Raw genomic sequence first — 23,203 nt, 5'->3', positions numbered from 1 at the left:
CAAATAGGTGCTGTGATATACAGTAAAATAAAATGTTATGAGTGGGGACCTGCTTTAGATTATGTGAGACACAGATATACCCAAACTTTCCTGAATTAACCATTCTCCAGGAGGTATGTGTAAATTACATCCTCACCCTAGAGGTCTAAGAGGGCCGGGTCCATCATATCCTTGCTAACACTAACACCCAGTCTGTCTTATTCTTTTTCTAAAAGAAAAAAATGCTCATATTGTCAATGTCGCTTTTTTACTTACACATACTCAAAACTAAAAATCAAGAAGAAGAACACAAGACATGATCAAATATATGTTTTATGAAAGGCTTAATTAAACACAAGTGGAAAACTAAGACTAGCTTTATATATTGTTCATTACTCAAATGTATGGCTAAAATAATTTCAAAATAATCACTTGTAAGATCACGTACTTTACTAAGTAAAAAATAGTATTAAAAAAGCAAAAGCCAAGACTTCCTGGTATTTAGAAGTCTGAAGAAATCATTATCTAGGTTTTTAAAAAGAGCAAATTCCAAGGGAATCCCTGACTCTCCCTAGGTTCACTGCCAAATGACTCACAAGGGAAGGATTTCTGAGATACGGGAGTACGGGACAAAGCCAACAGAAGCAGTCCATTAAAGCAGGCTCAGTGTTTAAAAAAGGAGATGGGAATGTGAGGAAATTATATATTAAAATGCATAAAACAACTTTACTAATAGTTATTTATTAAGTGTGTTTTATAAATGACTAAGAAGAAATCTAAACTAAACAAAAGTTGGTAGTTTAAGAAAAATGCCCATCTATCACCTTTAACAGTTGGAGATTTCTAGAACTCTAGAAAATTCTGGATTTCTTACATTAATGTAAATTTCTTATATTAATATAAAACACATAACAATTGCAAAAACAAAGCTAATATTGTCATGGATTTACAAATGAACCCACATATTTCCAATAACTTTAGTAGACATTAAACAACATGAACACAGAAAATTAAATAAGTACATTCCTTCCTTAAGTCCAAGTTAGCTACATTAACATCAGCTGATCATGACTTTTCCCAAATTCATCGATGTGGTCCTAAAAAATTTAAATTCATCAGTATAGATGAGGAAAAAATAGCTTATGTTTTACCACACATTAGCCTTATCAATTGAAATAAGAAGAGTGTTTTGGAAAACATGATCATCTCTTTGCTTTCAGGAGTATATTTCAGTAGTCAAGTGGAATCTGTGCCAAAAGACAGAGGCACTCGTCACCAACTCTGGAACACATAAAAGTTGTTTTAACAGATGATTGCCCAACAAAAACACTGTTAACCTGGCCCTGGCTGGTGTGGCTCAGTGGACCGAGTGCCAGCCTGTGAACCCAAGGGTTGCTGGTTTTACTCCCAATCAGGGCACATGCCTGGGTTGTTGGCCAGGTCCCCAGTTGGGGGTGTGTGAGGGGCAACCAATTCATTGATGTTTCTCTCGCACATTGATGTTTCTCTTTCTTCTTTCTCCCTCCCTTCCCCTCTCTCTAAAAATAAAAAATAAGATCTTTAAAAAATTGGTAGCTTGTTAACTTTTCAGAGGCAGGAAGCTTTTTATTTTAAATTTTAGTTTCTGCAGGGGAATATCACCAAGTTTTTAAAGGTATTAACTTTACTAACCTGCAACAATCACAACCAGGGAAAACTGGGACAACTGTAATAGAGCAGTAACAACCAAAACTGTCAGCTCTGGACAGGCGGCTCGCTTGGCTGGAGCATCACGTTGTGCCCCAAAAGGCTGGGGTTCACTCCCTGGCTGGGACTGTACAGGACGCAACGGATTGATGCTTCCCATCCATGTTTCTCTCTATCCCTGCCTCTCTCTCTCAAATCCGTAACGTACCCTCAGGTGAGGATTAAAAACAAAAAATAAACAAAAAGCCCCAAGGACAACAAAACCCTGTCACAACGAATCAGAAACAAGGTGTACATGTTGCTCAAAGTGATCTTCGACAGTGGCCAGATTTAGTGTTTTGAACCATTCCCAACAGATTGGTAATATAACTCAAGTTATTAATATAACACACAACAATAAATATTGCTCTTGGAAAAAAGCAAATTATTTTCCTATTTACAATTTTTGGAAATGTTCTACTATAAAAATAATTTTATTTTCTGCATATTTCCCTGCCATGATCATGTTAAAACATACCTAGATTTTCCTCGAACATCAGAAGTTAAGAGTACGGTTAATATCCCATTTTAGCTGAAACGTTCCTTCACACAGACAATACTTTTTTTCAAGGCACTCTAAGAACTCTCAAGGACACTAAAAAAATTTCATCCTGTTTACTGATCTTTTAGGCATATTTCCCCCCAAACTTTTCCAAACTGAACATTGTTATAACCGTCTCTCCCTCACTTCCCAGGGCAGAGTCCTTCAGTTATTTTCCTTTTATTTGGAGCCACTCCTTCATTTTCAACTTGCTGAGCAGGCAGGCTTTGGGTTTCCATGGAAACTGGATTCCTGCGGCTGTGTGTAGGCATTCTTGTTGCACTAATCTAAGAGATGAAGCAAAGAAGAGAAAATAGTTTAACATGTTTACAACATATTTATATACAGTCAACTCTGTATTATTACCACATGCATTACTTCCTTTGTAAATGGTCCTTTATATATTTTTAATCCCTAGCCACCTGGCTGCTTCTACATAAGCTTTAATTTGACACAGTTTTAAAGTACCAAATTTTCAAGTAACAATCAGGAAAGGGGACAGATGAAAGTAAGTGAAGAGAAACTAAGGCGAAACCGCTCTGTTAAATTTGGAAGAGGTTGAAATGTTAAATTAGAAAATGAGGGAATCATAGGCCTTTTTAGCAAAGTGTCTGCAGTAACAAAGCTGAAGGGCAGGAGAGAGGAAGAAATGAAAACTATGACAGGAGGGAAAGGAATTTCACGAAGGTCAGAGCTGGTAAAGAGGAGGGAGAAATTACAAAGTGGAGAAAGAGCAAGATAAACAGAAGAGTATAGAGAGAAGGAGGAGAAAAAGAACAAATGTGGAAGAAATGGAAAAGAGCCCAAGTAAGGAGGGAAAAACTAAAGAGCTGAGAGAGAAGATAAAGAGAGAGATAGGGGGTGGGAGGGGGAGGGGGAGGGAGGGAAGGAGAAAAGAAAAGAAAAAAGAAGTAGGAAGGAGACTACGGAGGATGAGAAAGAGGAAGAAGGGAATCGGGGGAAGAAACTTGGCAGGGTGCTGGTTCTACCTTAATGTTTAGTCATCCTCACTTTCCAGCTTACACTGCCTAGGGAAGAGAGGTACATTCTTAAGATACAACCCCTTGCTGATTAGAGCCACGCCGAAGATGAGATCTGGAAATGCGTCATTACCTTGGCCATTGAGAGAGCATAAAGTTTAAAAATGGGTAAACGGAGAAAGCTGGGCCCCACAGAGAAGGACCACAACTTTGCAGCCTGATACCACTTGCCCGGAAGCTGTCCGTATCTGCCTCTACTTTTCCTAGGCCCCCCGTACCCACCACATCTTGTCCAGTGAACTCTAGACCTTGGACTGATGGGTGTTGCTGCGCCTCCAAGCACTCTCTCTCCTATTCCTAATACAACGAATTACTAGCACTGCTCTAAAGGAATACTGGCTTACTGAGAATGAATCAGACCCCAGCTGCTCTCACTTAACGTCTTGTCCCTTTAGGGGCATTTTTTGGGTTTACCATTAGGTGACTAGAAAGGACACACTTGAGTTGGGATTTGAGTCTGACTGTCTGAATGCGATCACTTTTGTAACATACTGGTTAGAAAAGTGCTGTGGTTTTTAGATGACCTGGGCCACTCCCCACGCAGCTGGCATTCACTATAAAAGTACACCGACCACACTAACTGTATCTACTGTATCACTGAGCAAAGTGAGCATTCCCAAATGTCCACCATAAGACTGTGTGTGTAATGAATGTTTACCACAGAAATGTTGAAGGAGAAAAGGGATGGGCACAGAGCCACTGCAGGACTGGAAACTGAAGCGGGGATAAGCACAGAAAGCAAACGGGATCCCGCTCCTAAGCTTCGTTCTACGAAGGCGGCAGAGGCAGCCGGTACTGGGGCACTCTCAGGTGCCGGTGCCCAAGGCACTACACGAAGGTAAGATGCCAATTCAAGTGGACTAGAGACTAAAGGATCACATGAGAGGCAGATACATTGGTGCCATGAGTTTTTATAGCATGAAATATGTAGATGATTTCTGTTGCACATAGTGCTTTACTTTCCCAAGCTTCCTGAAGCTTTGGTCTTCTCCTATAGCTGCTCAGGCTAGAATCCCTATCTCTGCTTATCTTGGTTGGACTAAAAAGTCCCATTCCTATGGCCTAACTAGGAGGAAATAGGGAGGAAGGTGGAGTAATTCCCACCAAATGTAGGGCAAGATTGTAGGGCAGTATGTCAGAGACCACCAACAACTTTCCATGGGGTTGGAGAAAATATCAAACCAAGGATTAGTTATCTAATTTCTACTGTACTTAATGCTAGGCTGTATGACAACTAGGTCCTGAACAATCTAAGTATTGGTCCCTGAGTGCATGAAGCATCTTAAAAAACACAAATGAGTGAAGTGCTCAGTAGAATATATATCACTGAATTGTTTAACTTTGTACTGACATGGCCAAATCCTACATATACGGAATTGTGTCAAGGTATTAAACTGCTGACTCTCACTAAAGAGTAAGCCACTCCATAGAGAATTATGTTCTAGGTGAGAAACCATAGTCAGAGTTTCTAAATTAAAAGGAATTCATTATTCTAGAATGAACATAAATACTTAAAAAAGAGTCTTCAATTATTATTTTTAGATTAGTTAAGAAAACTGTGCCTTAGGAGGTTATAAAAATCAAAACTTATATTAAATGTAAACTGGAAATAGGCAACCAAAACATTAGATAAAATGGTTTAAAATGCTAAGAACTTTCTCCATTCTTTCATTCATAGCAACTAGTTAATAACATTTACATATTTTCTTACACAAAGTCAACTAAGAATGTGCGAGGAGTTCTCATTTCTAACAGGATCCTCCCAAAGAGTAATGTTAAAAAACTGAAAAACATATTTTAAAAAACCCATTCACTAAACTACTTAAAAAACTTCTGCATCTGCACTCCAGCTGTTTCTCCCAGGACTGGAGTTACATTTGCTCAGGATGAAAGAAAAAAAGGGCGGAGAAACAGCCACACAGGCCACCGTGACACATGTTCTGGATGCACATGGAACTTAGACAGTGATTCTGACTTGAAGATTTTTGGCAGCAGGGAAGGAAAATACATTGTTTTCTTGTTTCCTGAACACTCAGATTCCGATTTGTAGGGAACACAACTTTTACTACAGCTGAACTCAATTTGGAATTTCTCTCATGATATAAAGGAAGAGTGTCATGATGAAGGGTGTTTCTTAGTCACGGCCTTACAGGAAGTTTCAGACAGGAAAAACGTCCAGCCAGTATTGCTGGGAAGGGTTCTATAAAGAGACTAACATTTATTATAACTGAATAAACACTGAGTTACATAATACTTAGCAAAACGCAATATAGTCTTTAACATTTTATTGTACTTTTAATAAGCACTGCATTCCCTAATCACTAACTCTAGTTTTTATATTTTCCTATATCCTACTTATCAATTTTTAATTGTATCATAATTTTATTGTATGTATTCTACTGTAAATTGCCTCAAATATTTAATGAAATAGAGCATTATCATAAAAAATTACCATAAACATAACTTTGCTTTTCATAGGAACAGAGGACTTAACCATATGGATGCTTCACCCATGCCCCTCCTGGACAAACTAGAAGAACTTTCTTCAGTTGACTTAAAAAGCTTACAAAAAACAGAAAGTTTTACTGACATAGCAACTAAACTCAGGCGAGCATACAACTTTACCTATCCTTTCCATGGATATAGCTTTTACAAAGATGTTATGATTGATACGGCAAATGGGGACCTCAAGTTGAAATAGTATATAGCCAGTGAAATAGATTAATAATAAAGAACCCAATGGAACACTTCATTTTAAAAAAAGGTCTTACCTTCTGTTGTGCTGCGGGACCCAGGGACTTAGGTGGGAAAGTACAAGGTATCCTTCCGTGATGGATGTGGTATGGTAACAACAGACTGGGGTCTAACGGAACCCAGGGCACTGAGAGACTGGAAGGGACACCAGGGAGGCTGCAATGCGTTTTATGTAAATTGTATGTTGTCCTCGTGACTTTTCCATCCGAGGTCTTGTAGATCAGGAGTGAAGAGTCTTCTGCTGCATGAGACAACAAGTAGGAACCCTCCTGCAAGCTAAATCCACACAAAGAAACTCAACTCAATGTGTCAATTTTAACAGCATTTTCTTAATCATGGACTATAAGTAAAATCAAAGACAGTATGGGAATAGGATACCGCCTCTAAAAATAATTTATACCAAATTAGATTCAAGAAGTCTTTTAAACTGTTTTCACGTCTTTTAGGCAACTAATTTTAATTCTTATTCAAAGTTCAGGATATATGATTATTTTATTTTTACTGTCATATCAGCAAATTTGTAAGTTTTTAATTATTTAATGGGAAACAAATGGTCTACCTAATTGTCTAATCATAGATGACATACACTTATACTGAAAAGCATTTCATGACTGTACATTCATGTCATTCTTATACAGAACATTTGAATCCATTCAACAAACACTGCATCTACTTTGTATCTAGTAGTAGGTAAAGAGACATAAAACAGTGCATGTGACACATTCACTACACTGAGTACTTTGAAAGTAGCAGAAACAGTCAATGGATCACAATATAATGCGATACCAGTTGACAGATATTGAATGTTCATTGTGAGTAAACTACTGTACTGCTTATACCTATTTTATTATTAAATCTCCACAACAAACCTTTGGCGCATAATATTAATTATTAAGCCCATATTAGAGGTAAACAGAAGTTAGAGATGATAAGCAATATGACCAAAGACCTGAGTGCAAGGCTTACATATAAAATTAGATGAACTCCATAGGCCATACCCTTAATCATGATCCTCTCTGTCACAATAATCAGTTCTGTCAAATATCAAATATACATTTTCCTTAGAAAACTTTTAAGGAATTAAGTGTATCAACATAAAGAGCTAAAAGAATATGGTTAATATACTGTATTTTCTTAAGATTTTATACTCCAAACTTCTGGCCAAGATGGAGGCATAGGTAGATGCACTGTGCCTCCTCACACAACCAAAATAAGAACTACAAAAATTTAGAAACAAAATAACAACCAGAAATGACAGAAAATAGAACTGTATGGAAGTTGGACAGCCAAGGAGCTGAAATAGACACATGCTGATCCAGCCCAGCAGAGAGGGGTCACAGCACAGGAAGTGGTAACACCAGGCGCACAAGGCACCCTGGGTGTGCAGGTGGTGGCTGGCAGACCCTGGGCATGGGGTGGCAATGGGTAGACCCAGCGAGGCGGCAATTGTGAAGCAGGGTACCACATGCACGGCGTCTGGCTGACTAGCGGCGATTCCACCTTCATGCACAGATAACTGGGGAGCGAGACAGACCATGCAACCCAGGGTCCCAGCGCTAGGAAATAAAGCCTCAAAATACTGATTGAAAACACCTGTGGGGAATGAGGCACCGGGAGAGACTCCCAGCCTCATAGGAGAGTTCGTTGGAAAGACCCACAAGGTCCTAGAATGCACACAAGCCCACCAACCCAGGAACCAGCACCAGAAAGGCCCAGTTTGCCTGGGGGAAGTGGTGGAAGGGACTGAGGTCCAACAGAGAGCGGAGCAAGCACCACTGTACCCTCTCAAACCCCACCCCCACGTACAGGGTCACAACCCAGCAACATGGGTTACCCTGCTCTGGTGAACACCTAAGGCTCTGCCCCTTACTAAGTAACAGGTGTGACAAGACAAAAAAAAAAAATGGCCAAAACAAAAGAATAGAGCAAAGCTCCAGAAATAATACAATTAAGGGACAAAGAGATAGTCAACCTATCAGATGCACAGTTCAAAGCACTGGTGATCAGGATGCTCACAGAACTGGTTGATTTTGGTCACAAATTAGATGAACAAATGAAAGCTACACTAAGTGAAATGAAGGCAAATGCACAAGGAACCAATAGTGATGGGAAGAAAACTGGGACTCAAATCAATGGAGTAGACCTGAAGGAAGAAAGAAACAACCAAACAGAAAAGAATGAAGAAACAAGAACTCAAAAAAATGAGGAGAGCCTTAGGAACCTTCAGGACATCTTTAAACGTCCCAACATCTGAATTATAGGGGTACCAGAAGGGGAAGAGGAACAGTCACGAGTGGAAACCTTATTTGAACAAATAATAAAGGAGAACTTCCCCAATCTTGCAAAGGCAATAGACTTCTAGGAAATCCAGGAAGCTCAGAGAGTCCCAAAGAAGTTGGATCCAAGGAGGAACATAACAAGGCACATCATAATTACATTAGCCAAGATTAAAATGAATGAGATAATCCTAGAAGCAGCAAGAGATAAGGGGACAGTCACCTACAAAGGAGTGCCCATCAGACTGTCAGCTGATTTCTCAAAAGAGACCTTGCAGGAAAGAAGGGGCTGGAAAGAAGTATTCCAGGTCATGAAAGACAAGGACCTACATCCAAGATTGCTTTATCCAGCAAAGCTTTCATTTAGAATGGAAGGACAGATAAAGTGCTTCCCAGATAAGGTCAAGTTAAAGGAGTTCATCATCACCAAGCCCTTACCATATGAAATGTTAAAGGGACTTATCTAAGAAAAAGATAAAAAAACATGTATAGTAAAATGTATAGTAAAGTAAATGTATAGTAAATGTAAAGTAAATGTATAGTAAATGTAAAGTAAATGTATAGTAAATGTAAAGTAAATGTATAGTATAGTAAAATGACAGCAAACTCACAATTATTAACAACCACACCTAAAAAAAAACAAACTAAGGAAACTACTAGAACAGGAACAGAACCACAGAAATGGAGATCACATGGAGGGTTAGCAACTGGGGAGTGGGAGGAGGAGAAGGGGGGGAAGGTACAGAGAATAAGTAGCATAGGTGGTAGGTAGAAAATAGACAAGGGGAGGGCAAGAATAGTAGGGGAAATATAGAATCTAAAGAACTTGTGACACATGGACATAAGCTAAAAGGGGGGAATGGTGGTGGAGGGGGTGTGCAGGGTGGAGGGGAATAAAGAAGGGGAAATGGGACAACTATAATAGCATAATAAAATACATTAAAAATTTTTTTTAAAGATTTTATACTCCTAGCTCAAAGGTGCTAAGGAGAGCATCAGTTCTTTCCCATGACATATCTTTAAAAATAGGAATTAATCATGCTTTAGTTATAGGGATCTGTCTACAAATCTGCCTACATACACTTTCATTATTTTTTTTTCAAACACATTTTTTCATTGCTTTTTAGAGAGGGAGGAAGGGACAGAAACATCAATGAGAGACAGAAGCACCAACTGGCTGCCTCCTGGGCACACCCAGACCAGAAATCGAACATGCCAAGATGAGGGATCATATGAGCCCTGGTGGGGGATCAAACTCGCAACAGGTATGTGCCCTGACTGAGAACTGAACCCACAACCTTTTGGTTATGACACAACACTCCAACCAACTGAACCACACTGGCCTGGGCTTTCTCATTAATTTCTTTTAAGTAGAAAAGTAATAGGTGTGGACAAAGGAGGTACAGAAAATTATTCTTACTCTCTGGAGAATTTCTTTTCCAAACAATCACGTTCATATTTTCATATAAGGAAATGCACAGTGGATTTGGTAGTAGGAATAAATAACATTTTAAAAATTGATCTTTCGTCAACAAAAATCATATAGCTTAACTAACTTTCCCCAAAATAAAGATGGCTTCGGTCAGCAGAGAGAATTCAGAAAGAACAAGATAGACGCCCTGAAAAATATCTTAAAAGTGCCACAAAGTGCAATGTACATGGTGAATAAATGGCCTCACTAAAGCACCGATGTCCTAAACCCTGGAATCTGTGGATGTTACATTATGGAATTAAAATGGAATTCGGGTTCCTAACCACCTGGTTTTAAAACAGTAAGATTTTCCTGGATTATCTCAGTGGGCTCACTGTAATCATAAGAGTCCTTACATGTACAAAAGGGAGGCAGGGGAGACTCAGAGATGTAACTGTGGAAAAGGTCAAAAATGATGTGATAGGAGGACTCCACTTGCCTTTGAAACTGTTCAAAACAAATTTAAAAAATTTTAATCCTCACCTGAGGATACGTTTACTGATTTTAGAGAGCTAGCAAGGAGGTGGGAGGAGAGAGACAGAGAAAGAGAAAACACCTGTCAGTTGCTCCCTGTATGTGCCCTGACCGAGTATTAAACCCCAACTTAGGTTATCTGTCCTGACCGTGACTGGAACCTGCAAGCTTTTGATGTACAGGATGACAATCCAGCCAAATGGCCCACCTGGCCAGGACAAGCCTTCGAAACTTTGAAGACCGAGGAAGAGAGGCATGAGCCAAAGAATGTACATGGCCTCTAAAATATACAAAAGTCAAGGAAATGGACCATAGTCAGAGCCTTAAAGAAAAGAAGGCTGCCCTGGACCTTGATTTTAGTCCAGGGAGACTTGTTAGACTTCTGACTTACAGAACTGCAAGGTAATACATTTTTGTTTTTCTACAACACTAATTTTGTGGTAATTTGTTACAGCTGCAGTAGAAAAGTAATACACAAACTAAGATAGTGATAATAAAATTTCAAAAAGCATTTGGAAAATTTCATGTATGAGCATGGTGTTTTACATGAGGAACAGAATATAGAAAATAAAAATCCTACCACAGAATCACAGAATCTCAGACCGGAAAGGTACCTAGGAAATTACTGAATTCAACACCATCATTTTATAAATACAAAAACTTATATACAGTTGCATAAAAAATAGAATTAAAATTTTGTGATTTTTTGACCAGACTTTTGAATTGTTTTTTAGTTTGTTTCGGTAAAGGCGCAACAGAAGAAACATTAAAGTTCATATAAGAAGTTCACATATTGGTTTGATAAATGATCGGGTGGAGAATCCATATCTAAGATTTGCTGTGGACCTAATGGTTTTTGATCATTAGTTCCATGACGCTTCCTTACTCTGAAAATGTGAACAATATAGCTATGGTGGGCGGTAACGGTCACCCAGGATGTCCCCATCTGAATTGCCAGGACTGTTAATGTTACTTTTCATGGCTTTGCAAGTGTGTATGGACGCAACGCTACACAGAAGCAGGAATCTGAGTGGTGCACTTTCAAGACAGAAGAAGGAGACACGAGTCAAGGGAGCCACTAGACACTGAAAATGAAGGCGGGGAGATGACTGACAGCTCAGAGGCTCCAGAGGGAGCCCTGCGGACGTGATTTTAGTCCAGTGAAAACTCGTTTCAGATTTCTGACTGCGGAACTGTAAGAGAATACATCTGTGTTGTTTTCCACTAAGTCTGTGGTGATCTGTTACAGTGGCAACAGGAAACCATGACAATTCGCCTCATAGAAAAGTGTGTAAATAATATTATTTTTTTAGTTTATTTTCATAATTTCAACTCTGACAAAGGAAAATACATCTTACATTTCTAGGTAATATTCTATCTATTCCTAACAGCATATATTCAAAGTTTCTACGAATTTCATCAAAGAAAATAAAAAATATCAATGAAACTATCAAAAAATACTTACCTACTTAATTTCTTTAGAATGTGTTGGAGGATATTAAATAAACTTGAAATCCTATAAAACAGAAGACATTTATGTAAAATTAAACAAAAGACCCCTTCCTTTACGGTTACCGTTCTACAGGAAGAGAAGTGCCCTCCGCAACCACAACCACAACAGGTGAGACAGTCTAAAACGCAGAACACCAAAATGTATCCCTAATCTGATAAAATTATAATATTCATTTAATTTTTGCCATTTCCTGAGCTTCCTTCAAAATCATCAAGTACTGGCTTGTATGACAGCAGAAAATAAACCTTCTTACTTGAGTGCCGAAACTTTTTCTTTTAATTCTTCTGAGGTAATTTCTTCTAGCAGGAAAAGCTTTGAAGTAAATGCATCAATATGACCTAAAGTAAAATATCAAACTTGAAAACAGCTGCAGGAATTAAAAAACAAAACAAAGCCAAAAACCAAGTTATCTAGTCTCTAAAGATGTTTTTATAAAACTATAACTATAAATGAACTTTACATCCCAAAAGAGGAGTTTTAAGTTTATTAAGTAAAACTGTTTTTAAAATGACATAAAAAGTCAGATTACAAAAGATGTATTAATTCTAAAAAATGTGCTGAGTGTAGAAAAGGTTACACATCTACACACCCCTAGGAACACAAGTTAAGAAAAGCAACTAAAAATGCTGGTGTTTCTAGTTGCTATGAAAGTTGAAATTTTATGTAGATTAAATTTTTAGAGAAATATATACCTTATTATCAAACAGATAAAGTCAAATTTCATTTGGGCATGCTCTGTACATCTCTAAGATATACTTGGTTAAGATAAAAATCAGATTACAAAAGCCAGCTTATTCACAATAGCCAATATATGAAAACAACCTAAGTGTCCCTCAACACATGAATGGATAAAGATGTGGTATGTATATACAATGGAATATTCTTCAGCCACGACAAAGAAGGAAATTCTTTTATTTATGACCAAAGAGCTAGACCCTGAGGACATTATGCTGAGTGAAAGGAGTCAGACTGGGGTGAATATTGCATGGTATCACTTATACAGGATGTCTAAATTAAAAAAATCATCTCATAGAAACAGAGTAGAAAACAGATTCTCAGGGATAGGAATGAGAAAAATAGTTACACTTTGGTAAAACGGTACAATTTTCACCTATAAAGAAAATAAGGTCTGAGGATCTAATGTATAGATGGTAATTATAGTTGATAACTCGGTATTATATAATTTAAAATTTGGCAGAGCAGAACCTAAATGTTTCATCAAAAAATATATATATAAATATGTGAGGTGATATGTCAATTAACTATACATGGGAGAAATCACCTCACAATGTATACATACATGAATTTACCACAAAGTATAGTTTAAATATCTTACTACTTTACTTGTCAATTATAACTCAGAAAGCTGAAAATATCTGACTTATTTTTAATTAAGGGAGACCATGAGGTTTCTTGTGGTTAAAAATAAAGTCAAAATAGTCTGCTTGAAGTTCTACTTTCTTACAAACGTGACATAATTGTGGAATCCCAAAAACCAAAATGAAAAATTCTCAAGATGATGCTTCTCCTTTAAAAAGTAATGTGTAGGTTCCACGACAAAACAGGCTGAGACACAACACCGAGCCCCGCAAATGTTCCAAGGAAGAGTGATATAAAAGCCCTGAGTTAAACGTTAGATCAGTTCAAAACCATGTTACGATACATGGTTAAAAACATCAATTTGCTTTTCATAAGTGTAATTCTCAGGAATGCTGAAAATAATACCGTTTTTGTTTTTACTTTTCTAACTTTCAATATTTAGTTATCAAAACACATTACTTGAAAAGCCAATGCCAATCATTAGGACAACAAAAAATGCGTATAACTTGGTATCTCATTTTCATACCTAGCCCTCTTTCATTTCATTTGCTTCATGCTCATAAAAAGAAGCAGAAACATTTTTACCAGATACTTCTTGAAAGACAACAAATCTATTTTTCCCATACTACTGGTTATTTTCTATGCTGAGTTTTAATTTCACCTCTGCATTTCTAACACTCATGGTAGAATGACAGTTCCAATAACAAAGGTATTTTAATGGTTTAATAACTGTAGAAAGGGAACACTAAATATAATAAAATCTTTTTAGACACTAAATTTGACTTGTGAAGAGACTAACAGTTCTTACCTTTTTAAGAAATCTTAATTCAAAGTATGTATTAAAGTGTACATCAAATATGGTTAATCAAAAATAACTACAGAGAGAATTCCATACTAAGTGTTATGAGGGCCTACCTTGACTCCTACACTACCTCCCTGTTGCAACATTTTTCTTAAATTAAAAGAGTAATATAACAACATTGAAAAAAACTTAAAACCCACAGATGCTTTAAAAATAGCATTTCAGCCCTGGCTGGTGTGGCTCAGTGGTTTGAGTGCTGGCCTGCAAACTGAAAGGTTGCCAGTTGGATTCCCAGTCAGGGCATAGGCCTGGGTTGCAGGCCAGGTCCCCAGCTGGGAGCATGTGAGAGGTATCTGATCAATGTATCTCTCATACACTAATGATTCTCTCCCTCTCTTTCTCCCTCCCTTCCCCTCTCTCTAAAAATGAATAAATAAAATCTTTTTAAAAATAACATTTAAAAAATATATTTTATTGATTATGTCATTACAGTTCTAGTCCCCCCTTCATTTCCCTCCACCCTGCACCCCCCTCCCCCACCATTCCCCCCCTTTAGTTTATGACCACGTGTCTCAAGTTCTTTAGATTCTATATTTCCCCTACTATTCTTGCCCTCCCCCTATTTTCTACTTACCATCTATGCTACTTATTTTCTGTACCTTCTCCCCCCTCTCCTCCTCCCACTCCCCTGTTGCTAACCCTCCATGTGATCTTCATTTCTATGGTTCTGCTCCTGATCTGGCTGTCCTCTTACTTTGCTTTTGTTTTAGGTGTGGTTCTTAGTAACTGTGAGTTTGCTGTCCTTTCACTGTTCATCTTTTTTATCTTCTTTTTGTTAGGTAAGTCCCTTTAACATTTCATATAATAAGGGCTTGGTGATGATGAACTCCTTGAATTTGATCTTATTTGAGAAGCACTTTATCTGCCCTTCCATTCTAAATGAAAGCTTTGCTGGATAGAGTAATCTTGGATGTAGGTCTTTAGATTTCATGACTTGGAATACCTCTCTCCAGCCCCTTCTTGCCTGTAAGGTCTCTTTTGAGAAATCAGCTGACAGTCTGATGGGAACTCCTTTGTAGGTGAGTGTCCCCTTATCTCTTGCTGCTTCTAGAATTCTCTCTTTCATTTTAATCTTGGCTAATGTAATGATGATGTGCCTTGGTGTGTTCCTTCTTGGGTCCAACTTCTTTGGGACTCTCTGAGCTTCCTGGATTTCCTGGAAGTCTATTGCCTTTGCCAGATTGGGGAAATTCTCCTTTATTATTTGTTCAAATAAGTTTTCTACTCGTGGGTGTTCCTCTTCCCCTTCTGGTACCCCTATAATTTGGATGTTGGAACATTTAAAGATGTCCTGGAGGTTCCTAAGCCTCTACTCCTTTTTTTGAATTCTTGTCTCTTCATCCTTTTCTGTTTGGTCATTTTTTTTCCTCTTTCTGGTCCACTCCTTTGATTTGAGTCCCAGTTTCCTTTCCATTACTATTGGTTTCCTGTGCATTTCCCTTCATTTCAATTAGTTTAGCCTTCATAAGTTCCTCTAATTTGTGACTAAAATCAACCAGTTCTGTGAGCATCCTGATCACCAGTGTTTTGAACTGTGCATCCGAAAGTTTGGCTATTTCTTGGTTGCTTAGATTTATTGGTTCTGGGGCTCTGAGTTGTTCTTGAGCCATGTTTTGATCTGTTCGTGCCTGTTATGTACGAGGAGGTGTTCACAAGGCCAGGGCCACCCAGGTTGCTGGTTTGTGATGCTGTATGTGGGGGCAGGGTCAGAGAGGGACAATGGTGGTCCCCTCTGCCACTTTCTGCCACTGGGGCCTGCATGGTTGGTCTGTCTCACTGCTTCACTCCTTCACCAGTTTATCTATGCTCAACTGTGTGACTTTGGTCAGCCCTCAGTGAGTCCACCGCCTTTTGCCCTCAGTGGGTCCGCCTGTTTCTCCACACCTGGGATCTGCCTACAGCTGCCAGCATGCCTGGGTTGTGCGCCCCAGTAGGTCTGGTGGATCTTTCCTGCCCAACCCCACTCTGCTGCTGGCTCTGCCCCTCTTACCAGTTTGGCTGAAGGGTTCGTTGTTGTCAGACTTCCGTGTAGTTCAATTTTCTGGCTGCGTTTTTGTTGCTAAAACTTTGTTGTTTTTAAACTTGGTTGTGTGAGAAGGCGCAGTGCTTCCACCTACGCCTCCATCTTGGTGGAAGTCCCAAAAAATAGCATTTCAAAACATATTTACTCACACACAAAACCTCCAGAGAAAACAGAACCACACATCCATACAATGTAAGTTTCTCACCAAACAGTTGTCAAAGAAACCAAACACACCATCCTATTGGAGTAAAATGAGTGGCTTTAAGTGGGTAAGATTGTTGAGGATAACAGCACACAGGACGATGATTACTTAGAACTTTTAAGAATACTTTAGATGAAGTAAGCCATATAGATAATGGCAGTTTTGTATGTTACACTATACATTAAAAAGAAAACCCTTTAAACTTCATTATTTGCAGATGACATGATACTATATACAGAGGAGAACCCTAACAATTTCACTAAAAGACTACTAGAAGTGATAAATGAAGTCAGTAAAGTAGGATATAAAATTATTATTCAGAAATTGATTGCATTTTTATATACTAATGATGAACTATCAGAAAGAGAAATAAGAAACAATCTCATTTATAGTTGCAATAACAAAAGAAAGATACCTAGGAATAAATTTAACCAAGGAGGTAAAAGACCAGTGGAAAATTTTAAGATACTTAAGAAACTGAAGAAGATACAAATAAGTGGAAGCATATATCATGTTTATGAATAAAAAGAATTAACATCATTAAACTGTATCTGCTACCCAAAGCAATCTACAGATTTAGTGCAATCCCTAATAAAATACCAAATGCATTTTTCACAGAACTATTGCTGAACAAATCATTTTAAAATTTATGTGGAATCACAAAAGACCCCAGATAGCTTCAGCAATCTTGAGAAAGAAGAACAATGTTGGATGTATTACGCAACTGATATCAAACTATGCTACAGTGCCACAGTAATCAAAACAGCACAGTACTGGCATAAAAACATACATATAGATCAGTGAAACCAAATAGAGAGCCCAGAAATATACCCACACCTGCATGGTCAATTAATATTTGACAAAGGAGGCAACAATATGTAGTGGGATAAAGACTGCTGAATAAATGGGTGTTGGGAAAATTGGATTCATTAAAAAAAATAGACTACCTTCCTATACCATATACAAAAATAAACTCAAAATGGATCAAAGACTTCATTGTAAGACTAGAAACCATAACATTCCTAAAAAACACAGGCAGTAAAATCCCCCATATTTCTTGTGGCGACATTTTTTCTGGTATTTCTCCATGGGCAAGGAAAATGGAAGAAAAATTAACAACTGGTATTACATCAAACTGAAAAAAGTTTTGCCCAGCAAAGGAAACCATCCACAAAACCAAAAGACAACTGAATGGGAGAACATATATTTGCAAATGATACATCTGACAAAAGGTTAATATACAAAATTTAAAAGAACTCAGACAATTTAATTCCAGAAAAACAAACAACCTATTTAAAAAGTGACAGAAGACCTGAATAAACACTTCTCCAAGGAAGACATACAGATGGGCAATAGACATATGAGAGGAGGCTCAAATGTCATTAATTGTCAGAGAAATGCAAATCAAAACCACAATGAGACACCACCCCACATCTACCAGAATGGCTCTCACCAATAAACTAACAAACAACAAGTGCTGGTGAGGTTGTGGAGAAAAGGAACCCTGGTGTACTGTTCGGGGGAACACAGACTGTGCAGCCACTGTGGAAAACAGAATGAAGGTTCCTCTAAAAATTATAAATGAAACTGCTTTATGACTCAGATTCCACTTCTGGAAATATACCTGAAGAAACCTGAAACAATAATTTGAAAGAATATAGGCACTCCTATGTTCACTGAGGCATTATTTATAATAGCCAAGATATGGGTGCAACCCAAGTGCCCATCAATAGATGAGTGATTATACACACACACACACACACACACACACACACACACACACAATTGAATATTATTACTAAGCCATTAAAAAGAATGAAATGTTACCTTTGTGATAGCACAAATGAACTTAGAGGGTATTTTATGCTAAGTGAAATAAGTCAGACAGAGAAAGACAATAACATGATTTTACTTATATGTAGAATCTAATGAATAAAATACACAAAGTAGAAACAGACTCACAGACACAGAGAACAGACTGACAGTTGTCAGAAGGCAGGGGGTCTGGGGGCTGGGTGAAAACGGTGAAGGCACAGAACAGCGTGCATTGGCCATTACAGAACCGTCACAGAGATGCATCCTACGGCACAGGGAATGCAGTCAATGGTACTGTGATAACTGTGCATGGGTCAGGTGGGCACCTGAAGCAGCAGCGGTACTACTCTGTAAAGTACATGATTTTCTAGTCACTCTGCTGTACACTAAAACTAATACAGAGTAATACTGAATGTCAACTGCCATTGAAAAATAAAAAGTTAAATTAAATAAAAATTATTGCACTTCCCAATTTACAGATGAGGCGGTTCCAGATAATGTACTAGAAAGGACAGGGTCCTCCTGACACTATGGTGACACATAAAGCTGAATTCCTTTGAGCAAACTGTTTATGCCATCACTTTACAACTGGCACACTGTTTAAAAAAAACCGTAAATGTTTCAGTCGTGAATGTCTATTCTGTGAGTACTTTAAACAGGATTTCAGTGACAAGTTTTCCTTTGGTCCTTTCCTAAAGTGGATGTGGATGGCAACTACTTGTATGTGGGTGGACTGTTGGTATGTTTCATGGCTAGAGACCTTCTGGAAAACACTGAAGCTGTGGTCACTGGTCAAGAACTGCTACAATGCACTTCTGCCACTGATGTGAAGCGGGGCTAGAGTATCACCAAGCAGTGCATCTACCACTTCACTTCCTTTTGGGGCTAAGCAGAGAGGATGAATCAATTATCTCATTAATACTTTCATAGAACATGAAGACAAAATGTTGGCTAACTGAAATATGGAAAAAATTTTCCTGTATGTAAACTTTTTTGATTAAGCAAGAAAAACACTCATAACATTGATTATATACCAGGAATTATGTTAAGCACTATGAGAATATTAAGTTTCATTAGACTCTTAAACTGCTTACAGAAAAGGTATAAAATATAACAATAAAGTAGAAAGCAACAAGTCATAAGAGCTGTGAAAAAAAGACAGGGCATTGAGAGATCAGAGGGCGAAAATGGCTTAATGGAGGAGCAACTTGAGATGGCTGGGATTGACTCCAGATCTGTGGCATTAGGCATATTCCACTGGGAGGGAACAATATCAATAATGATTAGTTATTCTCTGTGTGAAGTCTGTTAACAGTACATGAACCCAGCTAACACAAATTAAATCCCCTGCCTAACTATGTACCCCCAAAGACAACAAAGCAAAAACAAAGGAAAAAAATGTCATCAATATTTGAGATTTTGAAAATGTCATTATAATTTTAAAAACATTTCAAAATACATGCGTAGAGCCAATAAAAAGTTTTTTTAAAGATGTTCATTAGAAAACATCTATATTTCTAGTTAATTATACTGTTAAAGAATATATTTGAAACATAAAATGATATTGTTGACATTCATATACAACTAAATAGATAGGATATAAGAGGTAAATCAAAGCATTTGATATCACTAGTCCCACACTACCATTTACCTCTGGAGTAGGAATGGTGTTTTACTAGAAAGCAGTGTTAACACAATCACAAAACTGAAAACAAATAGTATAGGGTAGACATTTCTAATTGAATTAAGAAGCATGTGTTGACTTCCAGACAAGATGGAGGCACAGGTAAACACGGCTAGCCTCCTCACATGACCACATCAAAATTACGACTAAATTATAGAACAGTCATCACTCAGAACTGTCAGAAACCGAGTTGAATGGAAGTCTGACAACCATGAAGAAGGATTAAGAAGTACAAATAGGTAGTTACAGAAGTTACAGAATAACCACAGGGGTCTAAAGTACAGCATAGGAAATGGAGTAGCCAAAGAACATACGTGACCCATGTACATGAACAACGGTGTGGAGACCGCCTGAGGGAGTGGGGGGGTGCTGGTTGGAGGGGTGCAAAGGGGGAGAAATTGGGACAAACTGTAACAGCATCATCAAAAAATAAATATTAAAAAAGTACTATATTTTGCTGTGCATAATGTGCACTATTTTTGCCAAATTTTTGAGGGAAAAATAAGAATGCACATTATACATGGGTAGTACGACCTCCATTATCTCTATAAATGTTTTTAATTCTTTTATTTATGCTTATGCATTAAAAGTATAACTCTAGAAAACAATAATGATACCTGTATGCAAAATAATACCCTGGAATATGATGATCAGTTTTGTCTCTAAATGCAAATAAATAAAAAACTGAATTAAAATATTTAAAACTAAAGATTTTTTTCCTGAAAGTCTGGGCCAAAAACATGCATGCACATTATACACAGCAAAATACAGGACGCAGTTACAAGAGAATGAAAACGGAGAACAAAGCCTCTGATACGACTTACCAACGTAAAACGCGCAGTTGGAATGCAGTAAGCTTTCAGTCCACAAGCGACAGATTTCGCCTTCAGTCAGAGCTTCGGCTCCATAGCAAGCTTGATACTCCACTTTTGGTAGAACATAAACTGGAAATTGCTGCAATGCAAGGTTATACTTCTTCAAACTTCCATTAATTTACTACTAACAGCACATATATCTGCCTATATAGTTTTCCACTTTCAAGTAATTTTATTTGATCCTTTCAAATACAGTAGGATTCAGACAGAAAGACAGAGGGAATCTTGGTAGATGGGGGCAAGATGTGGCTGGATAAGAGATCCTGAACGGCCCCGCCCAAGCCCATCCCAATCAACACGCCCCCACCCCACATGCACAAACTTGACTTTTGTCAGGGAATCTGACTGACAGCAGAAACCTTGGAACAGAGCCTACCATACATAATGGCCTGAAGGTTAAAAACAAGATTCTGGGAAGGAATGACTGTGAAATATACTAATTCTCAAGAGGATAAAAACTGATTTGGTTTTTGCCCCTTTAAAGCATTAGTCGAATTCACATTATCAAGGCTCGAATACTCTGAGCAGCTTGTTTTCATTCTATGAATGCACGAGCATTAATACCTACATTAACATCTGTGAATGCCATTAGCTTTATTAACATGAAAGCTTTATTGTAGACACCCAGTACCCAGCAAATTATCCATTTAGAGTGTACTGCTCAGGACACTAAATAGGTTAAGTAAAACCACTGTACCCATTACTGGTCTGAAGGAGGGTATGTAAGGAAACAAATGCCCGTGAAATAACATAACGTTGGTCATGTCGCCTCGTTTCTGCCAGAGACAATTCTTCTCTTAACAGCAGTGTCTCTAGTCGCAGCTACAGAAGGAGAAACACATGATTCATGGAACTTAGAGTGATGTGGCTACTTAGTACAATATTTTTGAACTTGCACTAAGCTGTCGTTAATTATATACTTGAAAGTATTTCATAAATGTTTCAGAACTCCTAATTTTCACAAAGTGGCAAATAAGGGCTTGGCACAATGGTGGTGGTAAGAACAATTCAACTGTAGTACAACTTCTGCTAACAGAAGGTTTGGTTCGCATGATTACTTTTGAGTGTTTTAAAACTCTAAAGTAGTGTTTCTTAAATTCCTATGTGCATAGGAATGTGATCAAGCTAAAATATGGAGTCTGAGGTGAAGACCAAGGTTTTGCATTTTTTAACAAGTTGTTCCAGAGGCCAAACTTTCAGTACTAAGACCCCTTGATTAAAAAAAAGAAAGAAAAAATATATTTTACATTAAAAAAAAATATATATATAATGATTAGGATTTTATTGCTAAAGCATTTTATTGTATAATAATTCTTCAGCAACTGGCAATCTGCATTTAAAGTTACTTATAATTGAAAATAGTAGCTAGAGATAAAGAAATGAGAGCTCAGAGGGTTAAGAAATTTTCTCAAGGACACATAGCCCGTTTACAGCAGGGTTGGGAAAGGAACAATTGATGGAGAAGATTCCCCCTTTTGAATCAGAAATAGATAACAGAGTTAAGAATTTTTTTAAAATAAAAGATATTACTGTACTATTTCTCAAAAAAAAATACTTTGGAGAACTTTTTTGATAATACTGCCATATTTGTAAAACTAACTCCTGAATCTGGTTTTAATTTCTGTATGTATTCTACTGCCATCTCCAGGAAGCCTAGGGAAAGAAGGTCTGAATATTTTACCTCAGTGTTCCAAAATTAAAGTGAGAGTTTAAATGCAATAACAACTTTCTAACTATAAAAATTAAACCCAGTATTTCCTTTTTCCCTTGATAGGTATTCCTATTCTTTCTAAGTGAAAACTTTTCTTCTTTTTTGGTTCTGTCTTTCAATTTTTCACACAAACCTTGTAAACTTTTACATACATTCCTAAATAGGTATTTCATAGCTATTTTCTGGCATTGATCCCATTGGGTAAATTCTATTCTTTCCTAATATTCAAGCACCTTCATTATCCTTTTTCTCACCCTGGAATACCAATATAATATAATTACAAAATAATTGGCTCCATGATATATTATAGAAGTGTATACCTGAAACCTATAAAATTTTATTTATTAATGTCACCCCAATAAATTCTATAAAAAATAAAATTTAGAATCATTTTATAATACATTTCTTAGGAGATCTGGTTAACCGAGATGTATAATAACACATAATATCAAATCATTCCAAGTTACTTGGTGTGCATTTCATAACTATGTGTTGCCTTCACTAAGTTTTAGCTTCACCCTGGTCCAAATTAGCTCTCTTTATTTCACTCCATCATTTGAGACTGGCTGCTGTTACAAGTTCTCTGATGTGTAGCTCTTATTAAGCAGCAATTTGATGAAGACAGATAAATTATATTGGAAACTAAAATTTCAACCATGATAACAGAAAATTGAAGACCTGAAAAAGACAAGGTTTTTGTACATCAGAGGTTGGAGAGACTTTTAAACGTATTTTAAACCTTTCTCTGAACAAGTTGATTTTTAAGCAGGAAATATTGATGAGGATGGATTCTAACCTAATTACAGTTTAAATATAAATAGTACCACTTTAAAATTTCTCAAACTAGTGCCTCAATTTCCCTAAGTTCCCTTCTCTAAGAGCACCCTCCTTCCTCACCCCTCAATTTTTTTCATTTATTCAAGATCTATTTATTGAGT

The 23,203-nt window shown here is 37.4% G+C and overlaps 1 protein-coding gene across 6 annotated transcripts in view; it reads right to left on the bottom strand.

The window, feature by feature from the left end:
• Positions 1–314: 314 nt before the first annotated feature.
• Positions 315–23,203, bottom strand: part of ICE2 (interactor of little elongation complex ELL subunit 2) — a 65,812-nt gene continuing 42,923 nt past the window's right edge. For all 6 annotated transcript variants that reach the window (XM_037151057.2, XM_037151061.2, XM_037151062.2 and 3 more), the window contains 5 exons: positions 20,504–20,633; positions 12,027–12,111; positions 11,726–11,776; positions 6,057–6,315; positions 315–2,532 (listed from right to left, as the gene is read on the bottom strand). In XM_037151057.2, the coding sequence (XP_037006952.2) occupies positions 2,389–2,532; positions 6,057–6,315; positions 11,726–11,776; positions 12,027–12,111; positions 20,504–20,633 (669 nt within the window). In that variant the 3' untranslated portion in view covers positions 315–2,388. The remainder of the gene's footprint in view (positions 2,533–6,056; positions 6,316–11,725; positions 11,777–12,026; positions 12,112–20,503; positions 20,634–23,203) is intronic.

Source organism: Artibeus jamaicensis, unplaced genomic scaffold (genome assembly GCF_021234435.1).
Source record: "Artibeus jamaicensis isolate MK-2021 breed Jamaican fruit bat unplaced genomic scaffold, CSHL_Jam_final contig_548, whole genome shotgun sequence".
NCBI lineage: Eukaryota > Metazoa > Chordata > Mammalia > Chiroptera > Phyllostomidae > Artibeus > Artibeus jamaicensis.
This window is presented reverse-complemented; position numbering and strand designations above follow the sequence as displayed.